Below are 21244 nucleotides of genomic sequence, written 5' to 3' on the forward strand. Positions count from 1 at the left end.
TTCTGTAGCACTTTGAGATGACAGAAAATATTAAGTGCACCACAAAAAAAATAATAATAATAACAATCATAAAAATCACAATTATTATTGAAAGTCAGTAATTGGAACGACCCCGCATATCCAGTTTGCAAGTGGGCCCCGTTACCGGCACTCATCACCGTCGCTGTTCTTTGAAATAGTGCTGAAACACTCAGCTCCAATTGGACAACACAGCAGGCATGTTCGTCAAACGGATTATTTTTCGACCGAATGTTCAGTTTTGTGAAAGCAGACCGCCCATATTGTATTGAGATATATTTCATCAGTGAACAATTTTTGAGCCAATTATCCTGGTTTCACGGGCACGAGTATTTTTGATTCCGAGTTGGACGTTGAAATTAATCTTTTTTTCCAGAATTCTGGCTCACCTGCTGGCTCTCAAAGGTCCAGGTGCTGTCAGGCAAAGAAGCATCCAGGACGCTGATGACCTCCTTAAAGTCGGTGGTGCTACTGGGCTTGACCAGCGTGAAATCACTGTACTCCGACATGGGAGACATGCACGACCGGAAGGAGTGACTCTGAGACATGACGTCTCCTCCCAGAACCTCCACGTACTTGATGGGCCCATCGGTGTTGAGCTGAATGTGTAGATTTCTGTTGGGCTTCTTGTCCTCATCGGAGAGCGTCCGTCGCACGCAACAAGTGGCGCCGCTGGCGCTGCTCTTCATGCATTTGACGCCCAAGACGAGCAAAGTGAGCAGAGACAGCACGGACACGGAGGCCAGAGCCACGATCAAGTAAAGCGTGATTCTGCCGCCTTTCTTTCCGGGCTCGGACGCCTTGCGTCTCAGCTCCAACGCGGGTTCGCTCACGCCGTCCTCCAGCAGGATGGACAGCGTGACGGTGGCCGACTGGACCGGCTCCCCGTCGTCCTTGACTTCGACGATCAGCCTCTGAGAGGAGTCGTCGTGCTCGGATACGGCGCGTTTGGTCCTCACCTCCCCCGTGTACAAATTGATCGTGAAAAGGGAGGCGTCGGTGGCCTCCGCCACTTTGTAGGAGATCCAGGCGTTGTGGCCCGAGTCGGCGTCCACGGCCGTCACCTTGGTGAGCAGGTGGCCCGCCTTGGCCGAGCGGGGCACCCTCAGGTGGGAGGCGGCGTGGGGGGAGGGGTATATGACGGCGGGGACGTTGTCGTTCTGGTCCAGGATGAAAACGTGGACGGTGGCGTTGCTGCTGAGGGACGGGGAGCCCTGGTCCTTCGCCTCAACCCGAACCCGAAACACTTTGACTTTCTCGTAGTCAAACGAGTGCATGCTGAAGATGCTGCCGTTCTCCGAGTTCACGTAAACGTAAGACGACACGGACACGTCGTGTAATTTCGAGTCCACGATGGAGTAAGACACTTTGGCGTTTTCACCAGCATCCGGGTCACTTGCTGACACCGAGTACAGTATCGAGCCTGCTACTCCGTTTTCTTTTAAGTAAACATTGTACGAGCTCTGAGAGAACACAGGAGGGTTGTCATTAACGTCAGTGATGCTGACACGTATCATTTTTTTACTAGAGAGAGGAGGAAAGCCTGCATCGCTGGCTGTAATTTCAATATTGTACTCAGGCGTACTCTCTCGGTCTAAAACACCACTAGTGACCAGAGCGTAATTATTTGAAAATGATGGTTTCAGAATAAAAGGGAAGCCTTTTGCGAGCTGCAATGTTACCTGACTATTATTACCTGCGTCTGCATCACGTGATGTGAGCAGAGCGACAACGGACCCACTTGGTGCATCCTCCCGGACTGGCTGCGGCTCTGAGGTGAGGATAATTTCTGGAGCATTATCGTTCATATCAATAACATCAATCTGCACACGGCAGTGACTCTCCATTTCAGGAGTCCCTTTGTCTTTAGCAGTCACTTCAATTTTGTAAGACGCATCTTTTTCATAATCTAAGTCTCCTTTCAAAAATATTTCACCTGTCTGCGAATTTAATTTAAAAACAGACATTACAGAATCAAGTGTGCGTGTGCTAAAAAAATATTCCACTTCTCCATTTTGTCCCTCGTCTGCATCCGTCGCTATTATTTTTAGTACAAATGCATCTTTTGCCACGTTCTCTTGTAAGGATGCTTTATACAAATTTTTGTCAAAAACAGGGAAATTGTCATTGATGTCAAGCACCGTCACCGTAATTTGTGCAGTGCCAGACATGGCAGGATTTCCTCCGTCTAAAGCAGTCAGTAAGAGCTGATGAGAAGATTTCCTTTCTCTATCCAGTGGTTTTTGTAACACCAATTCAGGAACTAATTTACCATCCTCAACCTCCTTTACTTTCAATGTGAAACATTCGTTTTTAGCCAAATTATACGTTTTTACCGAATTGCTCCCAATATCAACATCCTCCGCACTTTCGAGAAGGAAACGAGTCCCCACTGCGGCTGATTCCGCGATTTTTAAAAATAGTTCGTTTGTATGAAACCGAGGAAAATTGTCGTTAATGTCTCTGATTTCCACTTCGATTCGATGCAATTGCAAGGGATTTTCCACCACAACCTGCAGAGGGAGCACGCAGGTGGCGCTTTGCCCACACAAAGCCTCTCTGTCTATTCTGTCGCTGACCAGCAGCTCGCCCTTCCCCGCATCCACGCTGAAATACTGCTTACCGGCCTCGGAGGCGACACGCAGCTTGCGCTCAAATATCTCAGACAATCCCAAAGACAAATCTCTGGCCACATTTCCCACCACGGAGCCTTTTTTGAGCTCCTCTGGGATGCTGTAACGGGTCTGCGCATCCACTGTAGTCCACATGAGAAAATGCCACAAAAGAGCTCGCCATCGCCAGTCTCGGTACCCTATTGTCTTTGTCATCCTTGCTCCGCTAAGACGCAAAAATCCTTCTCAACATCCTCTTCACGGCATTTGCTCCATCTACACAAATGGGGGATATTTCTATAAAAACACCTCAAGCCATCTCGGCACAACTACCGCAGAATAATTCATTTCAATGTAAAAAAAATCGAGCTGATTCCTTTCTGTCTGTGCCTCAGCTCGGTGCGTTCGACGTGTGAGATGAAGCTGCATGCAGGGGGCAGGGATGAGATTGCTTTGTACAGTCTTCAATTCTATTGGTTCACGGCTCGCACTTCCACCAACCAATCAGAGGGAGGCTGATCCTCATTCACTCTTAAAGTCACAGCATTCTCCCCTCTAGCTGAAATATTATCGGTGTTTTCCGGCCTAATTGTAAGGTTACAGATTTTTCATTTTTTATTTATTAATTTTTGTCATTTTATACGCACCCAAATCATTCTCAATATCAGAAATATTTCAAAGATGCATTGAAATGGCACAAATACCAGAGGGAATTTAGTTCAGCAGCAAATAAATAAATCAGAGAAAAGAAAAAAACTTTGTTTTTTTCTGCTAAAGCGCTGCATTCGGTGTTGCTTTCCACTCTTATGTGGGTGCTGAATATTTTCTGAGAGGAATATCATTTACAGCCATACCAAAATTTGCTGCCTTCAAATCGTAAAACATGCAAACTAGGCTTTTTGTTCAAGAAAGGAAATCTTTTCTCAAGACTATTTTAATTAATCTCAGGGTGTCTATTATGATATTGTTTAATTATTTCTTTCGGGATTGGCGTGTTTATCTTGTACTTAAGTTTACTCCAACAAAATGAAATGACTTTATGACCATCACTGAATGTATATCAGTTGTGTGGCAGATAAGCATGCATTCCTGCGAAAATCAGTTGGAACACATGAACCAATGTCAACCAAAATGAAAGGAAAAAAAACACCTGAAGAAACTACACTGTGATGCGAGCAGCGTGACTAAGTATCCTGCGTCTCCGACAAATCATAACAATTAAAATTGTGTCGATACATGATGGAAAAGAAGGCAAATAAACTACAATTCAACCGTGGTCTGGGGTGTGAAACAAATTCCTGAAGTTTCCACATTCCAACCAAAATTTATGCTGTGACTACAACAGGCATGCTACACAAAAGTGAGAGGCAAAACATTCGCTAAAGCAACTCGAGATCAGGTTGTGAATCTGTTGGCAAAAACATTTTCAAATTCAAAGGAAATTAATGAGAAAAAAATGTTGTATGGGAAGATTTGAAGTTCGTTGTAACACTGCAGAATTATTCCCATAACACACATGAAAACTGTGCAACAGCTTTCTTCATTTAAATCGTAAAATGTGGCTGCAGCAATATAAAGTCGGCATAAGTGATAAGAACACCGACACAAGCTATTGTTGTAGAGAGAACGAATCACTACTGTACAAAAATAAGGGAAACGTTTAAATGGGTATGAGTGGACTGCACCGAGTTCCCCTTGAGTGCAAACTGAAGTAGCGCTCACCTGCTGGCTCTCAAAGGTCCAGGTGCTGTCAGGCAAAGACGCATCCAGGACGCTGATGACCTCCTTAAAGTCGGTGGTGCTGCTGGGCTTGACCAGCGTGAAATCACTGTACTCCGACATGGGAGACATGCACGACCGGAAGGAGTGACTCTGAGACATGACGTCTCCTCCCAGAACCTCCACGTACTTGATGGGCCCATCGGTGTTGAGCTGAATGTGCAGATTTCTGTTGGGCTTCTTGTCCTCATCGGAGAGTGTCCGTCGCACGCAACAAGTGGCCCCGCTGGCGCTGCTCTTCATGCATTTGACGCCCAAGACGAGCAAAGTGAGCAGAGACAGCACGGACACGGAGGCCAGAGCCACGATCAAATAAAGCGTGATTCTGCCGCCTTTGTTGACGGGCTCGGACGCCTTGCGTCTCAGCTCCAACGCGGGCTCGCTCACGCCGTCCTCCAACAGGATGGACAGCGTGACGGTGGCCGACTGCACCGGCTCCCCGTCGTCCTCGACTTCGACGATCAGCCTCTGAGAGGAGTCGTCGTGCTCAGACACGGCGCGTTTGGTCCTCACCTCCCCCGTGTACAAATTGATCGTGAAAAGGGAGGCGTCGGTGGCCTCCGCCACTTTGTAGGAGATCCAGGCGTTGTGGCCCGAGTCGGCGTCCACGGCCGTCACCTTGGTGAGCAGGTGGCCCGCCTTGGCCGAGCGGGGCACCCTCAGGTGGGAGGCGGCGTGGGGGGAGGGGTATATGACGGCGGGGGCGTTGTCGTTCTGGTCCAGGATGAAAACGTGGACGGTGGCGTTGCTGCTGAGGGACGGGGAGCCCTGGTCCTTCGCCTCAACCCGAACCCGAAACACTTTGACTTTCTCGTAGTCAAACGAGTGCATGCTGAAGATGCTGCCGTTCTCCGAGTTCACGTAAACGTAAGACGACACGGACGCGTCGTGTACTTTCGAGTCCGCGATGGAGTAAGACACTTTGGCGTTTTCACCAGCATCCGGGTCACTTGCGGACACCGAACATAAAATATGGCCTGGAGCGCTGTTTTCCTTGACATAAATCGTGTAACGAGGCTGCGAGAAAACCGGTGGGTTGTCATTTACATCTAAAAGTTTAACGACAATTGTTTTTGCACTCGACAGTGGCGGTTTTCCATAATCAGTGGCACTTATCTCAACACTATACTGGTCATTTATTTCACGATCAAGCGGCCCGTTTGTGACTAATGAGTAGTGATTAGAAACAGACGGATTTAATTTAAAATGAGATTCGGATGGCAGCCGCAACGTAACCTTGCCATTTTCCTTTGAATCGGGGTCTCTTGTACTTATAAGAGCAATGACTGTCCCCTTGGCTGCATCCTCCGGCACCGGGCTCGTTAGGGACGTCACGATTATTTCAGGAGCATTATCATTCACGTCAATGATTTTTATTTCGACGCCACTGTGCCCCTCCATTTTGGGATTGCCTTTGTCTTTCGCTGTAATGTCAAACCTGTGTAAAGAACTCATTTCATGGTCTAAATCTCCTTTGACTGTAATATCTCCAGTTGCAGATTCAATGTTAAATAATAATAAAATCTCTTCTGACGTTTGCTCTGCAAAACTATATTCAATTTGACCATTTAGTCCTTCATCTGCATCTGTCGCTTTCACTTGTAATATCTGCGCGCCCGGACTCGCCTTCTCGCTGATATTGGCCTCATAAAGCTGCCTCTCGAACTGGGGCGCATTGTCGTTATTGTCAAGGACTGCTATTGTAATTTGGGACGTCCCTGACCGGGCCGGGTCGCCACCATCAACAGCCGTGAGGATGAGATGATGGACAGGCAGCTTTTCTCGATCGAGTGGCTTTTCAAGCACTAGTTCGGGGATTTTCCGTCCATCCTTGTGGCTTTTAACAGCTAATTTAAAATGGTCATTTTTGCTGATAACATAAGAGCGGACAGAGTTAGGGCCCACATCGGGATCTTGTGCACTTTCTAAAGGAAACCGCGCGCCAGGGTTGAATTGTTCAGCTATTTTTAATATTTTTTCCTTCGTCAGGAAACTAGGAGAGTTATCATTTGTGTCCAATATTTCAATCTCAACCCTATGCAGTTGCAAGGGGTTGTCTATTACCAGCTCTATGGGGAGCAGACATGCCGCTCTTTGTCCGCACAGCTCCTCTCTGTCTATTCGATCAGTCACCAGCAGGTCTCCCTTCCCGAGGTCCACACTGAAATACTGCTTACCAGTCTCCGACGTTATCCGCAGTTTACGCCGGTGGAGCTCCGAAACGACCAAACCCAAATCCTTTGCAAGATTTCCCACCACCGAGCCCCGTTTTAACTCCTCCGGGATGCTGAAGCGGGTCTGTCCGTCTGTTGTACTCCACAAAAGGGAGAAATGATGCCACCACCAAAGCAAATGCCACGCGGACAATTTGTGCCACATTATTCCACTAAAATGCAATACATCCAGTGAAAGCCTCTACTGATGATGCAAAAACAGAGTTTGTAATCCGGCGAAAAAACGTCCTGCCAAATGTGAGTGATAGGAGAGATTGTCATGCTTTGTCTGCATAAAGCCCTCCCCCTGTTCGACCGTGTGAAGGCAAGTGCAAGGAAGGTGCGACACGATGAGATCTCTTTGTACACGTCTTTCTGTCATTGGTGCACACCGACAACACGTTCCAGCCAACCAGGAAGGCTTCTGTGATACAATTACGTCACACCGACACACACCCTAATGCCACTCAAATATGATAAATTGCAGTTAAATGTGTAATTAATGGCAATGAATATCTGTAAAAAAATAATAACATAAAAATAAATACATAAAATACTAAAATATACCAATTATGCATGTTTTTAGTTGCAGCAATGAATGTACAATATATATTAACATATTACAAAAGACAAATCTAAAACGTGTAAAACACGTACGTTTTTAATTAAATATTGAAACAAGTCAAACACTAATTTAACCTGTGCTTCATTGTAATAGAATTATGTCGGCATTTCAATATATATTTATATTTTAGAATAGCACATGTAAACAGTCACCCTTCATAACAATATTATACGACTCTAACATAACATTAACGAATATCATGCATGTTATTGTAAAGTGTCCTTGGGTGTCTCGAAAGGCGCTTATAAATAAAATGTATTATTATTATTATTATTATTATTATTATTATTATTATAATCCATTCTTAGGATAAAATAGATTGCCTTTGATTTTATTAGCACACTACACTATACTGTTCAATTAGTATTTAAAAAAAGAAATACTTTTTAAAAACTAAACATTGAAAAAAGTAAATGCTAATTTCATATCACGGGACACGATTTCAAAAAATAAATAAATAAAATAAAAAAGTATATGCGAATATCAGTCGAGTATTATAGTTATCGTATTAACATATTAATTATATCAAAATTTAAACGTGGTGTATGGGGTCACACAATATACACCCTTTATTACGCCACTCAATTATATCTCACAACAATTCAACATCATGCATTTTAACGTTTATTGAAAGGCCATTAATATTCGTACAAAATGTGCATGCACAGCAGCGTAAAACATTGTCTATAATTCTGTTAACATCTTATAAAGTACAAAAGCTAAACCATCGTAGGAACTATACTGGTTCTAATCAAATTTTGAAAAAAGTAAAATACAAATTTAATATTAAAGTACCTTATTTCAAAACGCCGAATATGCTAACGTAATCAAATACAAGTTAAAAACGTGGAAAATGACTTCAAACAACATGCAGCCTTCATTATTATGCCACTCAAATCCAATGTTATCTTACCTGACAACACCGACCAGCATGCATTTTGAAGTAGATTGAAAGGCCACTCCAATATGCACAAAATACCAAATAGTGTATTTTTACAGTGGCGACCAGACGACTCAAAATTTTCTTGAATGTTGTGAAGAGTACAAAGATAAGAAAAAACTAGGGCTAGTCAAAAATATACGAATTGAATATTACATTCCCTTATTTTAATACATTAGTGCTATGCAATGTAATACCCAGTCAACCCTATTCATAATGAAAGGACAACTCAAGTTTTTATTTCATTTTATGAAGAATACAAAGATAGGTAATAATAGTAAAAATAGTAAACAAAAATATCCCAATTTAATACTACATTACTTTATTTTAATACATTCGTTCAATCGAATGTAATATCCAGTCAATTCTATTGATATTGAATGGAGTAAAATACGAAAACTAATGTAATATTACAGTATATATTTGTGTAATATGTTTTTATTTGAACACACTGCATCATACAAATTTATACGTGATACTAAATATTTATTTGAATTACACATTTAAACCAATGCCAAACGACTTGAATACTCCTTCAAATATATTCATAGCACATACAGGTCCTCTCCAATTCAACAAGGCTGATCATCGCCTTCCAGTGGCTGGAGAGAGCAAGTGCAGCCTCCGCACGTCATCTCGTGCTCACTGCTTGAATTTACCCTGCGTGCCACGCGAACATATCAAATACCCGGATGGAGGTCTGTGGAGCAAACCAACAAAAGATGGAGGGGGAGCTCGATGAGCTAAAAAGAGGTGTTGAATGCCATCCCAAATGATAGATTTTTCGTTCTATCGCCACATGGCTAATTTGTGCATATCACACACTTTGTGTCTCTCAGGTATACAAACACAAAACTACAAATTAAAAGACAAACAGATCGTGACTTTGCTTGAACTGTCACTGATATCAAGATGAAAAATGAAGCCATATGTTATATTAAATAATACATTTCTCAATATGGATATACGATCTGGACGTCACTTTTGTTATTTTCGTCTGTTGCGCAGCAATGTGGACGACAGAGGGAGATGGAGAGAGCCAGGCCGGGAGTAGCAAAGGTGGGGGGAGAGAGTCAGGGAGCTGCTTTCAGAACCACGGGAGTGGACAGCGCCACACAGGAGGCCAACTGCTGCAACTGCAAACCACGCTGAATCCAAAGGACAAATCTCAACACACTCGAGGCACCGCCACTATTTTCTTGCGGTCGTGTAACTTGTGTTACTGCAGCCTTCTTACCCACAAATGTTACGCTTAGCCCTATATATATGTGTGTGTGTGTGTATATATATATATATATATATATATATATATATATATATATATATATATATATATATATATATATATATATATATATATATATATATATATATATATATATATATATATATATCATGTGAAAAGTCAAAATATCAAGACAAACTGTACACTCAGAGGACACAACATTAGGGAGGATGTACTGTATCTTGTAATTCACAGAGAAAATATAAATGCTAGTCTCATATTTTGATCCTTTCATCGATGATAACTAAAGCAGCATTAGAGAGTGTCATAGGATGCCAATAAAACCACAAAAAATACTGTTGTTTAATAGCTATCTCTTGAAGTGAGGCATACTTGAGCAATAATATCCTTGTAAAGAAGGATTCTTTAACACAGCTCTCGATTTGGACGTCATTCACAAAGGTGTGTACACTCACAAATGTTCAATACTGTTGTAACCTGAAGGTACAACACGTTGTATCTTCACGTTGGAGATTGGTGGACGCCCCACACGGGAAGGAAAAGTGATTGAAGAAGAGGTATCAACTCTGCAGTTTGAAACCTACTCATTGGAAAACAACAGCGCTAACAACAATATGCTGTAAAAATGCAAAGGACTATTGCACCAACTGTAATTTGGAATTACAGTACCATAAAACAAACAGCAGATGTAGGATTTAAAATAATGCAGGAGGAACAATGCAATGCATAGAATTAAAACAGTTTCATTTACAACACTTAAATGCTTGATTATTATTATTCATGATGTATTGTGTCGTGCCTTTGACAGCAATTGCTTCTTTAATTTTAGCATAAATACAGGTAATAGAAATACATTCACACTCACATGAGTATAACCTCAAAATTATGTTTTCATTAGCAAGCATTAGTGCCCAGTGGTCGTGATGATCAAAGGGGTCTAATCCAAAATCCTGTAACTTGTTATCTGGAGTTTCACCTACCGCATCTTTTATGCTGTCATTCAAACGTTTGACAGGACATGTGCTCTCCAGTTATTGCATCGACTGTACAGTATGTGTGAACCTTGCTCTTCATTTAGAATGTAAGTCAGGGGTCACCAAAGTGGCACCCGTGAGCACCAGAGAGCCCCACAAAGGCTGCATGAGCAGCCCGCACTATGTTGTAAACGTGATCAATTGAAAATGTAAACACTGGCAGTTTTATCGAAATAAAGTGCTGCATGTTGATATGTATTGGTTTCCTACATATTATGAGATAGCATTAACATGACAGTCTCACGAATTAATGCTGTTATTGGTAACATAGAATAATAAAATTTAATTCAAGGTCATTTCAGCAAATGTTATTTCAGAAGTGTATATCCAAATGGTGGGCTACCACCTTAATTAGTACCGAAGTAGTAGCTCTAAGTTTCAAAAAGGTCGATAATCCTGCAAGTTACATTCCTCTGCCTGTCAAGGCTCTGACATTGATGGAGCCATTTTGTGTGGCACTTTCTTGCTGCTGAATACAAACAGAACCTTTTTGAACATGTGCCGTGTATTACGGTTTCAGGAACATTTCATTGCAGTTTGTGCAAGACATGAACAATCAATCGCTGTGTGTCTGTGTCTTTGTGAGGGATGTGAACAGATGTGTCAGCCACAAAGGAAATTCAGAACGAATACATTTGTTTTCAACTATTTTGAGTGGCTACTGATTTGTCAATGTTTTGTCTCTGTTTTCTTATGTGTCATAAATATAGAAAAAACGTTCTTACCTTATTTGGTGAGCGATGGTTGAACAGGAGTGAGGGATGCAGGGATGGGCAGCAGTTGACAAGAGGAGACATGAAAGAAAAAGACGAGAGAAAAGGGATACTGGTCAGACTGGTGGTCAAACACTAACCCTGGACTTTGCAAACTTCACAACCAACATACTTACCATGAGACTCACAAAAACTGTCATTATTTGTGTGTGTTTAGCATGAGGTCAGTTTTGCTACAAATGTTCTTGAGCATTGCAATCGTTCATTTTACATGCACTCTTACTGACAGCAATGTGTTTCCATTTGTATCAATATTTGACAAAGAATGAGCACTCAACAGCACAATTTGAGCACAGAGACTAGCATACAAAGACTTGCAACTGTTGTGTTAAAATGAAGCTCCTGGCAAAAGTTCAAAAACAATTACCAATGCCACTATTTAACTGAAAACCAAAAGAAATAATTACATTTGATACTATATACAGTATATATATATTAGAGCTGTCAAACGATTAATTTATTTAATCTAATTAAAAATGCAAATGTCATAATTAACTCAAATGAACTAAAAAATTAATCGTGATTGCTCACACATTTTTATCGTTTATGAATTTCCTTTTACATTTTTTGTCCTATTTTTGCCCCATTTTAATGCTCTCATCAACATGGAATCATGAATCAGTTTTCTATGTGCCAAATGCAAATATTTACTGAAATAACAATTTCGATTTTCAACTTTACGTGAACAATTTCTCACTTGGTGCAGTTATTCACACATAATCTCTCACACAATATTACTGTCCATCAATAACGGTGAAAAAAAATATTTTGTCACACAACAGCTGCTCTCTTTTTTTATGAAATCAAAACAGAGCAATATAACATTATACAGTGATCACTCCCCCTAACACAGTCAGGCTATGTTGATTGTGTTGGTCCTTCTTGCGCGGAAGTCTCTCTACGGTTTTGTGTAGACCTCATTTCGAGTGACTACACTTGGTTCGATGACAACACTGGAGACGGTTTACTTTCGCTAGGTCGCTACCACCGTAGCGCACTGTCGCTGTCAGACGAACACAGAGAAGCTCCACCCGCTCTATTTATATGGACACAGACAACTGTAACCTTCCACACAAAATAGTTCCAAACAAGTAACAATCGCGTCAGGGGCAGACATCGTATACCTGTATGATACAGAGAGAGAGAGAAGAACAGAAAACTTTGGTCTTGTCAGTGGAGCAATATGGCAACTATTTAAAAGTAAACTTTCCATTCATAAACTCTAAGTATCCCTTTTCGGTGTCTCGCTGCCTTGGCTGGCAAAACAGACATGGGCGTGGACTTCTGCAGCGCTTGTTGTTTTGTTTCTGGTGTATTTATAGAGCAACGTATCATCCGCTTGTGACGCGTGCCGCGTTAATCTCGCGAGAAAAAAAATTAATCCCGTTAATATTCATTTAAATTAATGCCAATAAAAACGCGCTAAACTGACAGCTCTAATTATATATATATATATATATATATATATATATTCATTCATTCATTCATTCATCTTCCTAACCGCTTGATCCTCACTAAGGTTGCGGGGGGTGTTGGAGCCCATCCCAGCCATCTCCGGGCAGTAGGCGGGGGACACCCTGAATCGGTTGCCAGCCAATCGCAGGGCACACAGAGACGAACAACCATTCGCACTCACACTCACACCTAGGGACAATTTAGAGTGTTCAATCAGCCTGCCATGCATATTTTTGGAATGTGGGAGGAAACCGGAGCACCCGGAGAAAACCCACTCAGGCCCGGGGAGAACATGCAAACTCCACACAGGGAAGCCGGAGCTGGAATCGAACCCGGTACCTCTGCACTGTGAAGCCGACGTGCTAACCACTGGACTACCGGGCCGCCTATATATATATATATATATATATATACACACACACACACACACACACACACACACACACACACACACACACACACACACACACACACACACACACACACACACACACACACACACACACACACACACACACACACACACACACACACACACACACACACACTGGATAGCTCAGTTGGTAAGGCATCGGTAAGGCATCGGTTTGGCATACGGGAGACGGTGGTTCGAATCCCGCTTGGGGCAAAAAAAATGAGCACATAACACCATCCAGTGTGGGTCCTTGGGCAAGATCCTTCACGCTAATGCCTACCTCATACAATGATGAGACAATAAAACGAATGACATGCCGGCTCAGACGTCGCCCGGCCAAACAAGGTCTGCGTCAGGTGCTGGGGAACCAGAGCACCTTGATGAAAAATGGGCTACTGGAACAAAGTGGAGATGGGCGAGATGCGATAACATGGCTCTGTTGGAATGCTACTACTCAAGCAACCCTAGTCAGAGGGGTTACATGCAGAGAATGTGGGCTAAATGGTTACTTCGTAACCCACAGTCACGGTTGACCGCGAAACAACTAGTAGCTCAGTGTTCCAACATCCACTAACGGCAGCTGCTGTCACAACTTGAGATTGATGAGGTACAATGCAGGTTCCATGGTGAAGGGCCCCAGGCTGCCAGATCAGAGGAGGAGGTCATACCAGAGATTGGGAGGCAAGCCCCAATGAATGCAGATGATGAGATTGGGAGGCCAGCCCCAATGAATGAAATGCTGAGCGAGGCAGCAACTGACCTGAAAGCTAAGATCATGGCGAGAATGAAAGCTGGGCAACCTAGAAAACGATTACAACGGCTATGTGAAGTACCATCTGAAAGTCTCATAGAAAGTGTGAATGCAGCACTGAGAGCGATCCCTACCGTAACGATCATGGAAACCTCCAGCATCAGTGATCCTGGAGACTCTCGGCTATAAGAGCAACCATGGAAGCCATGAGATACGTTACCCACCATGGAAAAGACGGTTGGAGGCTAAGATCAAGGCGGCCCGGAAAGATGTGAGTCAATTGACGGAGGCCCAGAGAGGTGTGATGAAAAGGCCGATACCCGAGAGGTACATCCAGATGACTATACCTGAAGCACTCGAAACTGCCAAACAAAGGCTCCAAGCCTTGTCCAGTCGCCTAAAGCGGTACACGAAAGAGAATGAGGCCAGACGAATAAACAGGCTGTTCGCAACACAACCTGCGAAAGTGTACGCTCAGTGGCAGGGTCCTAACAACAGAGCTGACCCACCAAGACTGGAAACTGAAAGGTACTGGAAAGGCATATGGGAGAAGGAGGTTGCACATAACAGCAGTGCACAATGACTGGTGACCCTGAGAGAGGAGCACAGCAACCACCCTGAACAGAACCCAGTTACCATAACAGTGGCAGACATACAGGAAAGAGTCTCAGATATGAAGAACTGGACAGCACCAGGCCCGGACATGGTCCACACCAACTGGCTAAAGAAACTCACAGCACTCCATGGGCGCCTATCAGTACAAATGAACCAGCTGCTGAGGGATGGGACTCACCCAGAATGGCTAACCGAAGGGCGAACGATCCTGATCATGAAGGATCCCTCGAAGGGTGCAGCCCCATCCAACTATCGGCCAATAACCTCTCTCCACAACATGGAAGCTCATGTCAGGCATCATTGCGGCTAAGATAAGTGGACACATGGATCAATACATGAACGAAGCGCAGAAGGGCATTGGTAGAGATACCAGAGGAGCCAAACATCAGCTCCTGGTTGACAGAACAGTCGCACAAGACTGCAGGTCCCGACGTACCAACCTGTGCACAGCTTGGATTGATTACAAGAAAGCCTATGACTCGATGCCACATACATGGATCACTGAATGCTTGGAGTTGTATAAGGTGAACAGGACCCTAAGAGCCTTCGTTGCGAACTCGATGAGGATGTGGAAAACCACACTTGAAGCCAATGGCAAGCCACTTACCCAAGTGTCCATCAAATGTGGCATATACCAAGGTGATGCACTCTCCCCACTGCTGTTCTGCATAGGACTGAACCCCCTAAGCCAAGTAATCACCAAGACAGGCTATGGATACCGCCTCAGAAATGGAGCTACAATCAGTCACCTCCTCTACATGGATGACATAAAGCTGTATGCTAGAAGATCCTGTGGGACTTCCAGATCCAGACTGACAAGATGGTAATGGCGAACCAACCAGATATCGTGATCATAGATAAAGGGCAGAGGAAAGCCGTTGTAGTGGATGTAGCGGTCCCTAGTGATGGAAACATCAGGAAGAAGGAACATGAGAAACTCGAGAAATACCAAGGGCTCAGAGAGGAGCTGGAGAGAGCCTGGAAGGTAAAGGTGACAGTCGTGCCTGTGGTGGTCGGAGCACTCGGGGCAGTGACCCCCAAACTAGATGAGTGGTTGCAACAGATCCCGGGAACAACATCGGACATCTCAGTCCAGAAATGTGCAGTGCTGGGAACAGCAAGGATACTGCGCAGAACCCTCAAGCTTCCTGGCCTCTGGTAGAGGACCCGAGCTGAATGAGGGACGGACACCACCCGAGGGGTGAGATGAGGATTTTCTTTTTTTTAATATATATATATATATATATATATATATATATATATATATATATATATATATATATATCCTTTGAGTGAAAAGCGACCAAATAAATAAGAGCAAGCATATTTACACACGAGCAGAACAATGACGTTTTTTGTTTTGTTTTAGGGGGGAGAAAAAGTAGTCTAATCATTAATCTCAAAGAGAAGCAATAGATAGGATGCAACTCCCACATTCAAAACACAAAGTAATGATCACAAAAGTGAATCTGTAAGAAAACTGCATTCAGACATCTTCCAAGCATAAATCCTCATCATCGTTCTTGCCACTGTGGCTCACAAAGTCACTTCCATGAAACCAACAGCAGAGGGCCTCGAGGCGATGGCCAGTGAGAAATGTTTTATTCATGAGACATGCCAATCAATGTGCACTGCCTTTGTGCCTGGGAAGAAAAATCAACAACAAAACAATGCAGCTCATCATTGTTTTGATCACTAAACATCATCTATAAAATGGTGCGTCTAAAAAAGAAACATGGAGAAAGATGTCTATTTTTGTCACATAAGCCGTGTAAAAAAAGACCGCTTGCAATGCAAACATCTCCGGTTGACTTGAGCACTGAGGTTCGTTGGAATGAGGACAAACTAACCAAATAGGGCAGCGACAGCATCAATCACGAGGGCTAAAAAAAAAAAAAAAAAAGAAAAGGGGGCCGTGATCACCCTCCCACGTTCCATCCTCCTCAGCATCAGCCACCCCCCTACTGGTGTGAGCATGCTGCACCTCTCTGCCCAAAACAGGGGTGCCTGCTATCCTCTTAATCTCGGCAGTCTGCATACACACGCAAGGGCTGCCATTGCTGCTCACCCCTATCAGTCGAAATGGTAAAGCCCTGCCAGTGAGTCAGCTTGTTGCCATGGTAACCCATCCAACCTCTTGCATCCCACCCTGTTTCCTTTACTTGCTGGCATAAAAGAAGAAAAGGAGCAAACAAATAACGTGGAAAGGAAAGACAGAAGAAATTCATTCATTCAAAATTGCGATGATCTGATGGACACGTAGGACAATAATAGTCATAATAATAGTCATTCAAGATATAAGAAGGAAATGAACTATTAGAACATGCAGTTGGCATTAACGTGACCCTGAGAAAGCACAGTGACATTATGCATTAAACGCCATAATGTGATTTGTGTGTTTTAATCGACAAAAAGGATGTCTGACTGAGCAATCTTTCACTCCCTTTCTCTTTGCTGCAAAGTGGTGCAGCTGGAGCGGGGGAGGGGTGGCTGCAGCAGACAAGCGGATCACAAGCCAAAGAGGAAGGATGGAAGGAGGACTTCGCAAAACAAGAATAGTGATGGCACAGTGGCCATCCTTGACAGTGGGAGCCAAAATCATCCAATCGCTCACGCGTTATTGAAATTCTCAAGAACACACGCATACGTCCAATTCGTCATATGTTATGGCGGAGCGTCATACCATTCCTTCATACCTTTCCTATTCGGAATAAAGCATAACAGTAACAGCTAAACAGAATCAATGATCTAGGATGTTCAACTGGTTGATAATCCTTGAAAAGGAAGGTTATATATAAACTATATTCTACTACCATAAACAAATTAATATACAAGGTGAACACCAAATCTGGACTGCACGCACTGGTTTTAAGAATAATGAAATCCAAGACTTGAACTATCTGAATTTAAGAGTTAGTGCTGGGTTTTAATCAATACCGGTAATCAATTTAACAATAAACATTTTCAACATTCAAACTAGGACCACATGGCTGTCACAGAAATGAAAGAATTATTATTCTTGAAATGGCAGATTTCCTATAACATGTTCATTTATTGGATTCCATTTGAAGCTGTCCATAATTACTTTTTCACCTTCCACTTGATTTCTTCATTGGCAATTAATGGTGTAGCAAGACATCCAAAACAGCACAGAAAGGCACCCTGAATACAATTAAGGAAATTGGAGACAAGTGAAAATTATTCACATGGTCGTAGCACAATGGGAATGAAAAGCGTACAAAAAATGCATATACAGTACTATCCGTAAAAGTAGTAAAATGGCCTTTCAACAAGCGAGTGCGTTTATTTGTCAACATTGCACCTCACCTACACTTTGAGCATCATATGGCCCATGCGTGACACACCGGCACAGTGCTGTGTTGCTGACCAACACCAACAGCAGAGTGTACGTGATACTACTACAGCTCTGAAGATGAATAGCTGCCATTCAATGACCAGTTAGCCCACTTTCACCCACGGGGAGAGACATTCAGCCTCTGCCCTACTTTATACAGCCACTCATATTTTGTTACATAACCTCTCTCCCTCCATCCTATCCGTCTGTCTTATCATTCCACCTCTTTAAAGCGCTTACAGGGTGTCTTCCAATCACAGAGCGCACAGCCTAATGTAACTGTTGCCATGCCAATAACATATTTTCTCATTCCGGCACACAAAGACGGCTGCGGAGCAAAATGGCTGCCGTGCATCACAAACACAAACGCTGCGTAAGGGATGGTGGACCACGCACCTCGCCCCCTCCCCCGCTGCCTTCCTCTGTCCTCCTCTCCATCACACTACTTTCGCCCACTCGCCGCAGATTCAGCAATGAATCCACCACATGTTAAAAGAACATCATCGCATCACACTTTGCATTCGAAACGGTCATGAGCTGTCTGTGTCTATTCTTTTTGTCCCCATGTGGTTGCATCATGCATGCTGGTGAAATAGGTCACTGGAAATGTAGTGCCCGTGTGTTTCTGTGTAAGATACATCAGTGGCAAGGTTTAGTAGGGATGAAAAGTCCGTGTCATTCGTGCACTTATATTGACTTCAAATCTGATGACTATATTCTTTGATTGGAACAAACGTCTGATGGACCTGTGCAGATCAATTGATGACAGAGTATGTCTGAAATGATTGCACATGAGAAAGAAATGAAAGCACCCTAACATGGATGGATACAACAAAGGAAAACACATAACGGAAAGATGTTAGTTTACATTTATGGTACAAATACTACAGTAAGGCGATAAATCAGGTTAAAGGCTCGTTTGACACTTGAATAAATTTGCAACTGTGTTGCATATCGACACATACAGAATCTTAACTGCAATCAGCATACATTATGTGTTGTTATTCATATTTTACTCTCAACTGGTTGAGCCACTGGAGTTCCCCTGTTCACAAAGAATTATTCATTCACTAAGAAAACATGCTTGGGAGGATGAGTATCTTATTAAATAAAATGGACTGTGAAAACTTTATGAACAATAACAAAAGGAAAACATTGTTTGCTTCCATGGACTACGGTGTTTGGATTCATGAGATTGTATATTGAGACGGCCATCACGCATCAAATTAGAAAAAAGGATAGTTAAATGAGATTCGGCCATTCTTAATGCATTTTATCTTGATACAAAGGAAAATTACTTTTGAACTCGGCATAAAAAATATTTTAAAAGGGAAACAACAAAACCATAATATTTAAAATTTGGGGTTGAGAGGGAGCATAACAGTGAGTAAACACCATAACAATGGTATAATTACTTTTTTTTTTTTATCCACTGGTCAAGCAACTCATATGAGTAGTAAAATGCAATTAATTTATCATGAGAGATACAAGCAAATATATTATTGAGCATGTGAGAGGGCAAGTTCTCGAAGTGGTCACAATTGTGCTGAGGTTGTGCTTATAGTCAAATGCCAATAAAGTCAGTAAAACCACAATCTGACTGACATAACCGTGCAACAACATCCAAGTGCGAAAAACAACGCGTTACACGAACGGCTCGAACATGACGCAAAGCAGAAGTGATGCTTTACATAATAGGTTTGACATAGCATGACTCAGATTTGATCTTAGTCTTACTGTTAGTCTTACACTTATTATACAGCGATAGTTGTTTTAAAGTGCTATATAAATACGGCTGAATTGAGTGAGGTAAGTAAGACGCATTTCAACAGGGGGGGACGAATGATCAATTCTCACCTCTGCCACCAACGTTTCGGATTCTGTTTTGGGTCTCTGCACTGTTCTAGTACGGTCATCAACGCCACTGACAGCATTAGGACTGATTTCACGGGAAAACATCAGGTCACTCTTTCTGGAATCAGTAGTACCGCATACTTCATAGTTGAACGCCGGCTTCAGCGTACCGGAGCCGTCGGCGTAAAGGGGTGGGTAATAAGGAATGACCGGAAGTGTGCCGTTTGATTCGAAATACAGGCGCTCTTGACGCCACCTGTACACTTTGACCGATATGATAAGCAGCAAGCAGGTGATGAAGAGGAAGGAGACCACCGCCAGCGCCAAGACTAAGTAAAAAGTCAGCTGGTCATTGTACTCCTTGTCGTGCATGCTCAAGTCAGTGAACTCTGACAGCACTTGAGGGAAGCTGTCGGCCACCGCCACGTTCACAAGGACCGTAGCTGAGCGAGAGGGCCGCCCGTTGTCCTCCACGACAACAGTCAGTCTTTGTTTGACAGCATCTTTGTCAGTCACTTGGCGGACGGTTCGGATCTCTCCGGTGTGGAGGCCCACTTCAAACAGCGCCCTGTCGGTGGCTTTGTGCACTTTGTAGCAGAGCCAGGCGTTCTGGCCAGAGTCCACATCCACGGCCACCACTTTAGTCACCAGATAGCCCACATCGGCCGAACGAGGCATCATTTCGGCCAGCAGCGAGCCGCCCGTCTGCACCGGGTACAGGACCTGAGGGGCGTTGTCGTTCTGGTCCTGAATCAGGACGCGAACGCTCACGTTGCTGCTGAGGGGAGGGGAGCCTCCATCCTGAGCTCTGACTCGAATGTGGAACTCCTTAGTCTGCTCGTAGTCGAAGGAGCGCACAGCCATTATCTCCCCACTCTCCGCATTCACCGTAAAAAAGGCAGAAGCTGGCATCCCATAAAGTTTGACGTCGTCAAGGAAATAGGAAATGCGCGCATTGTTCCCCGAGTCTTTATCGCTGGCTTTGACGGCTAGCAGCGGCACACCGGGAGCGTTATTTTCAGTGGCGCAGGCTGAATAAGACGCGCGTTGAAACGTTGGGGCGTTATCGTTTACATCTGATAATTTCAAATTAATAGTCTTGTTGGTAGAACGAGGTGGGGTGCCCTCGTCTATTGCTGTTATTGTTATGTTATATTGCGCCACGGTTTCGCGGTCCAAAAGGTCATCGGACACCAAGCTAAAGAAATTGAGTGATGATGATTTTATTTTGAAAGGCAAATCCGGGCTAATGAAACACTTGACTTCCCCATTCTTACCAGAGTCTAAGTCTTTCACATTCAGCATAGTTATTGTTGTTTCAAGAGGCGAATCCTCTGGTATTGGATTGGACAATGAAAGGATGCTTATTACGGGCGCGTTGTCATTCAAATCAACTATTTCGATTAACACCTTGCACGTGTCCCTCAGCCCTCCTTTGTCTGTTGCCTCGACGTCTATTTCATACTGTTTGACTTTTTCGTAATTTAGCTCACCCATCACGGAGATTTCGCCTGTATTTGCGTGGATATTAAACACAGAAGAGGCCACGTCGCTGTTCT

General features: G+C 43.4%; 1 protein-coding gene across 46 annotated transcripts in view; it reads right to left on the reverse strand.

Moving 5' to 3' along the window:
• Positions 1-21244, reverse strand: part of LOC127603514 (protocadherin gamma-C5-like) — a 147038-nt gene that overhangs the window by 17889 nt on the left and 107905 nt on the right. For 2 of the 46 annotated variants that reach the window (XM_052070256.1, XM_052070204.1), the window contains exon 3: positions 19689-20408. The exons of 40 other annotated variants lie outside the window; for them this stretch is intronic. In XM_052070256.1, the coding sequence (XP_051926216.1) occupies positions 19689-20408 (720 nt within the window). Of the gene's footprint in view, positions 1-407; positions 3229-19688; positions 20409-21244 lie in introns of those variants that run through there. 4 more of the 46 variants (XM_052070022.1, XM_052070013.1, XM_052070002.1 and 1 more) reach the window with 4 other exon arrangements.

The sequence above is a fragment of the Hippocampus zosterae genome, chromosome 1 (assembly GCF_025434085.1).
Source record: "Hippocampus zosterae strain Florida chromosome 1, ASM2543408v3, whole genome shotgun sequence".
Taxonomy (NCBI): domain Eukaryota; kingdom Metazoa; phylum Chordata; class Actinopteri; order Syngnathiformes; family Syngnathidae; genus Hippocampus; species Hippocampus zosterae.